Source organism: Brachyistius frenatus, unplaced genomic scaffold (assembly GCF_029030835.1).
Source record: "Brachyistius frenatus isolate BFR_SWC_R1_liver_20210118 unplaced genomic scaffold, ASM2903083v1 Contig_325, whole genome shotgun sequence".
NCBI lineage: Eukaryota > Metazoa > Chordata > Actinopteri > Embiotocidae > Brachyistius > Brachyistius frenatus.
This window is the reverse complement of record NW_027210924.1, coordinates 1-7,500: the sequence shown is the minus strand read 5'-3', so window position 1 is coordinate 7,500 and position 7,500 is coordinate 1. Positions and strand designations below refer to the sequence as shown.

Here is a 7,500-nt window from a genome sequence, read left to right as displayed (position 1 = left end):
AGTCAGCAGCGTCTGTGTTCATGCAGCGATAGTCAAAGAGGCACATAGTACTTGACAAGATAAAGAACCATCTGCATCAATAAAACCAAATCGCACACACGGAAAACTGTTAAAAATTAAGCTGCAGCTTCAGGATGGTTGCTGAGCTGCAGCGCTTCATTACAGTTCGTTACAAATGACTGATTTAACCGGAGCGAAGTTGGAGGACATTCTGTTGGAGCTGAAAACCACAGGTTTGATTGGAAAGTTTAAAAAGTGTTGGTGTGCAGTGATGGAGACTCGAGCTGGCAGATCTCTGCTGAAGGCTTCATGATAGCTGAAAACTGTGATCTGCGAGTGAGCTGCAGGCAGACCAGCTGCTCCGATTTATTATTATTTACATAAAAAAGTCGAGAGATTTAAGTCGACATCTCGAGTTTAAAGCTGCACTTTTACAAATAAATTAAACTACTCCAGTAGCTTTAGCGAGTATTAATTTATGCACTAAAGATGAAAACGTAGTGTGTAGATGAACTTGTGAAACTGTCCATCAATCAATTTCAGTAACAAATGAACGTAGAGTGGTGGTGAGCTTTAGGACTTAGAAGAGACAATTGTTTGACTTTTATTCTCAAAATGAATTTTTTTTTTTTTTTTTTAATAAATCTTCTGATTTGAACAGAAATGTTTGGAAAGTCCAAATGTACATTTCAGTATAAAAGCTTCAATTCCTGTCCTGAACATGACCTAAATGTAGTACAAGACACACACACGCGCACACACACACACACACACACACACACACAGCTGATCTTTCAGGTTTTTATCTCAGATCTGGTGACAGAAAACAGCTGCAAGAGTCATTAAAGTTTCTAAATATTAATAAAAATAACCAAACTTGAAACTCAAACTTTTCGGCGTTTTTTATTTTTACCCGAGTTTTCATTCTTTCTTCTCGGCTGTCGCGTAAAGAAGAGGTGGTGAAATGTTTATACAAAAAAAAAAGGAAATATGAGTCCAGGTGTTGTCGGCATAAAAAAAAAAAATCTGTGATGAATCCACGTAGATATCGAAACGTCTTTCCCCCGCAGACCTTGAAATAAATTGCTTTTGTTGTCGGCTCTCCCGAAGGATTCGATTTAAATTTTTAGTTTGAATGGAAAAAATAAATTAGAATACGAAGTGTCAAGAAAATTTAGAGCAGAAACGTGCAAACAAACATGAAAAAGAAAAGATCTCGGGTCCTTTCAGCCTTCGTCTAAACGTGAGCTTTAAGAAAAGATGTGTTTTGATCTTAAATTCAAAAGATTCCGTTTTAAATTCCGTTTTTTTTTTTTATCCCTGAAATGGTCAAAACCTTCGCAGCATCATCGAGGTTATTAACTCCAAAGTTCTCCAGACACTCAGAGGATCTTATGAAGCTGTTTTCCACTGGCTGAGTAAATCCCACAGATTTTTGAATGGACTCTGGTGCAGTGACTCTTCACCAGACTGATGGAAGTAAAAACACCGTCAGTGAAACTAGAAAAGTGTCCAAATAACAAGTGTATTCGGGTCGGAGAATCCGGACGAGGTTGAAGGGTTAAACTCTCAGATCATGGTGGTATGAGGAGTTTTTTTGGTAACCAGCACTTAAGCCCCCCCCCCCCCCCCATCCCCACCTCCTCCAGTTGTATCATTGTGGTTTCAACAAAGGAGCCACACAGCGCTCATGAAAAAAAAATCCCCCCCGAGTTATTTTGGCGGAGGAGTCTGTCTCGCACACGTATGTGAAACGTAAGCTTTGTTGCGTCGGGCGGCGCTCCAGGTTGAAGATGCGTTAAGTGGAGGGGAAAGAAAAGCCGGCCGGACGGCTGCTTTCTCAGAGGTCTGCTTCAGAGCACGTCTCTCATTTTAAAAGCTGTTCTGTAATCTGAAGGAAGAGTTCCTCCTCCTCCTCCTCCTCCTTTCCTATTTAGAAAATAAAAAGCTGATGTTCGGTCGTAAAAGCATCGAGTGAGAGTAGAAGGACACAAATAGTTCAGGACAAAAGAAGAGCCAGAGACAGGGCGCCATGGTTACCGAAGACGACAGCTGTCTTGTCAGATAGAACTGGATGTGAACACAGAACAGTTGAATGTGTGAATTTATCAGGACATGTTCAGTTTAATTTAACACACTGGACAGGAAGTCACAGCGTGAAGGAAACAGGAAGTGAAGAGGCAGACTAAAACCGACAGGAAGTGAAGCTGAAACCTTTGAACTTTTGGTTTCACCTTTTTCTCCTCTTGTTAAATGTTTGTGACTAAATCAAATAATAATAATGTTAAATTTAACATCAACATATAAATGAACAAAGTTTTATTTAACAGCTGTGTTTATATGATCAATAAAGTGTGATAACAACACACAAACAACCCCACAACTGTTCAATAAAACAATAATCCACTCCATAAAACCCACCTGATATCACATCAATGTCGTTCGATTTTTAATAAACTTTAAAAACTAAGGTTTAGTGAAGACTGACGGACAATTTTTATCATTTAAAATTAAATCTGCGACATAAAAAAACATCATCCAGTTAAACTCAAGTTGAGCTGCTCCTTTAACAGATAAAACTGGCTTTTAAGGTGATTTATCTGCTCACCGCCAACCGTTCTGTCCTCCACAGCGGTTCTCGAGACTCCGAGGAGTCTCCTGACGGTCTGAGCAGCGCCGACCGCTGGATCCACGAGACCGCCCCTCCCCCCCCCCACAGAGCCGCTCACACCGCAGCCGGAAGGACTGGAGCGGCCGCCGAACCGCAGAGACCAGCACGGCACGAAGACCTGCAGGAGGAGAAGTCCGGGTCCACGTCTGACAGAGCGGATAGAGCCGGGAGCGGAACCAAAGGGCCCACGCTGAGGCCCACGCTGAGGCCCACGCTGAGGCCCACGCTGAGGCCCACGCTGAGGCCCACGCTGAGGCCCACGCTGAGGCCCACGCAGAAGCCCACGCAGAAGCCCATGCAGGCAGCCAAGCCGGCAGAGCCTGACTTCATCGGAGACGTTTACATGAGTGAAGACGTCCCTCCACAGACGGTGAGTCCTTGAGCTGCTCTCAGTCTGCTGGTTTTCATCCGACCCACGGAAAATTACATTTGTGATTTACAGCATCTGGAAAGTTAAGAGTCAACGAGAAAGTAGAATTGCAGCCCGGCGGTTTGAATGCCTCCATTCATGTACGTGAATGTTTGAGCCCACATTGTTAGAGATTTCCTTGAGTTCTTGAGATACATTCATAGTGTGGGAAAAAGGATGTGAATTCCCTTTGACCACAAAAAATAATCTTGCAAAACTTGTGACATATTTAAAGAGAAGCTCCTGAAATAGTGCATTCATGGGCCAATGTGATGGGACAGTGGCCTTGACCTTTGGCCTTTGACCACCAAAATTTGATCACGTGATTGTCGGTACCAAGTGAATGTTTTTGCCAAGTTTAAAGAAATTCCCTCAAAGTGTTTTTGAGATATTGTGTTCACAGGAACACAAAAAGAAACTGCTTCTCGGTTTCAGACTTCAGGTTTAAAAACATCCACAAAAACATTTTGGACATTTTTATAGTGTAAATGATTTAAAGGATAAGGCTGGTGATTTTCTTTTTGTATGCAAATCCCATAAAATGACCAAAGCATTCAATTCGGTTCTAAAAAAAACCCAAAACGGATCGTAAATATGTAGTTTCATTTGTTCACAAAGGTTTGAGTGACAGCTGGTGATTCACAGCAGGAAGCGGTGCAGCTCTGAGGGACTGTTTTTCTACAGGAAGTTGATACTCATTTAGTGCTGTCGTGTGTGTGTGTGTGTGTGTGTGTGTGTGTGTGTGTGTGTGTGTGTGTGTGTGTGTGTGTGTGTGCGTGCGTGCGTGTGTGTGCGTGCGCGCGCGTGCGTGTGCGTGCGTGCGTGTGTGTGTGTGTGTGAGTGACTTGTTAATGTGTTTTTAATAGTTTTGGCTCAGTGACACACAGCAACACATCAGGCTTAAATACACACAAAACAATTGTTGTTATTGACTAAATCAATAAGAAAGGGGACGAATATAAATTGTGATTTATACCTTTGTTTTTGTTAATCGTGTGCATCACATGATCTGTGAACATTGTTTTCTGGTCGTCACACCCGTTTTGGGTTTTCGTCCTGCCCGGTGATGTCACGGGGCGGCTCCGTCTTCACCAGCTCAAAATAGTGATGTTTAGTGGAGCCTCCTAAACATGAACACCCAAGTGAAACTGGCTGAGGGATGATGACTCAAATCTGGGCCTCACAAGTCTTTGAACGCCTCACGGCAGAGATCACAAGGTTTTAATGAAATCATGTGTCCATATGGTGGATACCAACTTTGGTTTTTTTTGAGAAATTCCTGTTTTCTGAGGAACTGCTGATGTCGGCCTTCTAACGTTCACGAGGGAGGTCCGCAGATAAGAGTTTTTGTGTTTTGATAACAACCCGGTTGGCGTTATCTGCCCTCCACAGGACTGCTCCGACAGCCTCCGAGGTCGTGTCAGGAAGACGGAGTTTGGCGAGCGGTTTCTGGAACACATCCCGGTCCTGCAGTGGGCCCGGCACGTGTCTCCTGAACAGTACCAGCGCCTGAGGCAGTACCCCGGAGCACACGGCTGGGGAGGCCTCGACTACAACAGTGAGCTTCTGGTTTCTCTCATTTACGCTTTTATTTCATTACTGTCCCTTTTTAATTCCTCTAATTTATTATTATTGAAACTTTCCTACCTGTAATTTACATCTAAAATCACACGAGGAGGCAGAAGGAAGTCCTTTTAGTGCCTGAAAGCAGCACAGCAGCATCTATCCAGACATGAGAGTATTTAGGATCATTTGATTGATGGAATATGGGTCTTATTCCAGATGAGATGTTTATCATGTGGAGATGAACAGCAGCTTCCTGTCTGGGTGCCGTCACACGGCGCCTCCGACTCTCAGACCCATCAGGAATAACTCGATCTGTGGGCGGATGTAATTACACGGGGCATAAAACTAATATGCTGAATTAAATTAAACGCATCCAGATTAATTGTGCTTGTGTTTCCACAGCGCTGCTGGAAACTCTCTCCTTCCTCAACTCTTCTGCCAACCGGCAGATGCTGGACGACTGGAAGTCGCGCGGAAACGAGTCGGCGTGCAGCCGCTGTGCCGTCGTCGGCAACGGAGGCATCCTGAAGGACTCTCGGAAAGGGAAGGAGATCGACGGCCACCACTACGTCTTCAGGTAGACGCAGTCGGCGTCTGATCCGAGCTTCCAAAATAACTCCAAATACAATTGATGATTCACTTGTCTGTTGTAAACATTTCTATAGCCCAATTTATAAATCCTAAAATAACAAAATGTGACGCAGCCACCAAATTTGTAATTTTTTATAATCACTAAATTTGCCATATTTTCCGTAAAAACCTAAACTCAGTTAGCGCTACCCTAAATTTATATTTTCAGAATGTCTTCGTCACAAAACGTTGTTGTTTTTAAGATCGTGTTGCTTCCACACGTCCGAAAACGTGTCTGCCACAATTTCTTTTATTTTCATAATCAAAAACATTTACGACAGCAAACCCAAAATTAAAAAAATGTATCGCGGGTGAAAATTTGTTACAAGCAAAAACATAAAAATCCACATTTTCTTTGCAATGACTGTATTTTATATCGTATTTGTACCTTTTGCAGTGTCATTTAATAACCCCAGTTTTACTTGAGGCTTCCCAGATTTGCAAATCTTACAATCGCATAATTTTTTTGAGTTTTGTCACTATATATCCTCATTGTGAATTTCATTACAACAAAATATATTAAATCACTAAATTTGTTATAACGCCCGTGAATCCAAACATGTATTCTAATATCTAATCATTTAATCACTCTGAGACGAAGGACAGCTGATGTTCTGTTGCTCTGACTGATTCTCTGGTGTGTGTGTGTGTGTGTGTGTGTGTGTGTGTGTGTGTGTGTGTGTGTGTGTGTGTGTGTGTCTTCAGGACCAACGGGGCGATCATTAAGGGCTTTGAGCAGGACGTGGGTTCTAGGACGACCCACTACACCTTCTCCACCAACACGCTGATGAACTCCATGAGGAACTACGCCGGCGTTGGGTACCGAGGACCCCCCGTGTCTCAGGTGAGGACGGAAACTAAAGGTCCTTTTTTATTTTATTTTTTTTAAATAGTAAAAATCCTCATAAAAAAGAATTGGGTCTGAGTCACGTGTCCCCCGCCCCCCAACAGGAAACGCGGTACGTCTTCCTGCCGGATCACGACCGGGACTACCTGCTGATGAAGGCAGCGGCGACGCACAAACCGGTGGAGACGGGACGCGACCGCAGGAAAGAGTAAGAAACACTTCAACATGGATCTCTAAATATCTCAACAGATCCTGGATGGATTGCGAGAAGACATTCACGGTTCCCAGAGGAGGAACCACCGACTTCCACATGCTGCACTTCTGTACTTCTACTACTTTTGAATGCATTACTTTTCCTTGTTTTGCGAGTTAACTGAAACTTTCCACGAACAAGTTGAACAGACTGAGGATGTTTTCTTTGTTTATTATATTTTCAAACTGCTGCAGTTGGAAGTCTAACCGACTTCTTTCATTTTTTCTGAACTTCCAACTCTCGATTGAACTTTTCTTTCTGTCGCTCGACTGTGTGAATCATTATTTTTGCGCTCGTGTTTCCGCTGCAGTCCATCGAAGTACTTCGGAGAGGACGTGTCGGCAGAAAAGCTGAAGATGTATCACCCCGATTTCATCCGTTACCTCAGAAACAGGTGAGCGAACGTTTCAAACAGCTGCGATGGAAAGTTTTCACACGGAGGTCTTTTTTTATTCTGCTTTATTCCGTTTCAGATTCCTCCGATCGAACACTTTGAAAAGCAAATTTAAGGACATCTACCGTCCGTCGACGGGAGCCGTGATGCTGCTGGCCGCGCTGCACACCTGCGACCAGGTAGACTCCAGCATTGCTGCTCTCTGTCACTGACAGTCAGCTGTTTATGCAACAAGGTCGAACTCTCCCTGATAGCGTGAGAAAGTTTCCCCTCAGAGATGTTGACCTCGCAGAGGAAGTTGGTGTGGCCTCGATTAGCTGCTAATATAAACTCACCAACACAGAAATATGATCTTTCCTCTGCAAGCATTGTGATTTTTATCTATCGAGATTTCAGGTAGATCTAAAACATGTCATCACCGTGGAAACCTGCCGGCGGTGAAGCGAGTGTCGGGGGCTCGAGTCCAAACACGACGAGCTGAACGGCTGCGTTCCACTTTCAGGTCATCGGGCGTCAGTTTAACTGTTGTTTTATTTCTTCCTCTCGGCTGATGAAGGTGAACGCGTACGGCTTCATGACCCCGGACTTCAAGAAGTACTCTGACCACTACTACGACGCCAACTACCACCCGGTGGGCTTCTTCATCAACCACGACCTCCACATGGAGATGAGTCTGTGGCAGCAGCTGCACCAGGCCGGCCTCATACGACTCTACATGAGATAGGGTCCA

General features: G+C 43.9%; 1 protein-coding gene across 5 annotated transcripts in view; it reads left to right on the top strand.

Moving 5' to 3' along the window:
- The window catches only part of st6galnac (ST6 (alpha-N-acetyl-neuraminyl-2,3-beta-galactosyl-1,3)-N-acetylgalactosaminide alpha-2,6-sialyltransferase), a 10,146-nt gene extending 2,652 nt beyond the window's left edge, over positions 1–7,494 (top strand). For all 5 annotated transcript variants that reach the window (XM_069723384.1, XM_069723383.1, XM_069723381.1 and 2 more), the window contains 8 exons: positions 2,633–3,041; positions 4,473–4,638; positions 5,049–5,223; positions 5,982–6,120; positions 6,228–6,331; positions 6,687–6,770; positions 6,850–6,949; positions 7,327–7,494. In XM_069723384.1, coding sequence (XP_069579485.1) covers positions 2,633–3,041; positions 4,473–4,638; positions 5,049–5,223; positions 5,982–6,120; positions 6,228–6,331; positions 6,687–6,770; positions 6,850–6,949; positions 7,327–7,494 — 1,345 coding nt within the window. The remainder of the gene's footprint in view (positions 1–2,632; positions 3,042–4,472; positions 4,639–5,048; positions 5,224–5,981; positions 6,121–6,227; positions 6,332–6,686; positions 6,771–6,849; positions 6,950–7,326) is intronic.
- The last annotated feature ends 6 nt before the right edge of the window (positions 7,495–7,500 follow it).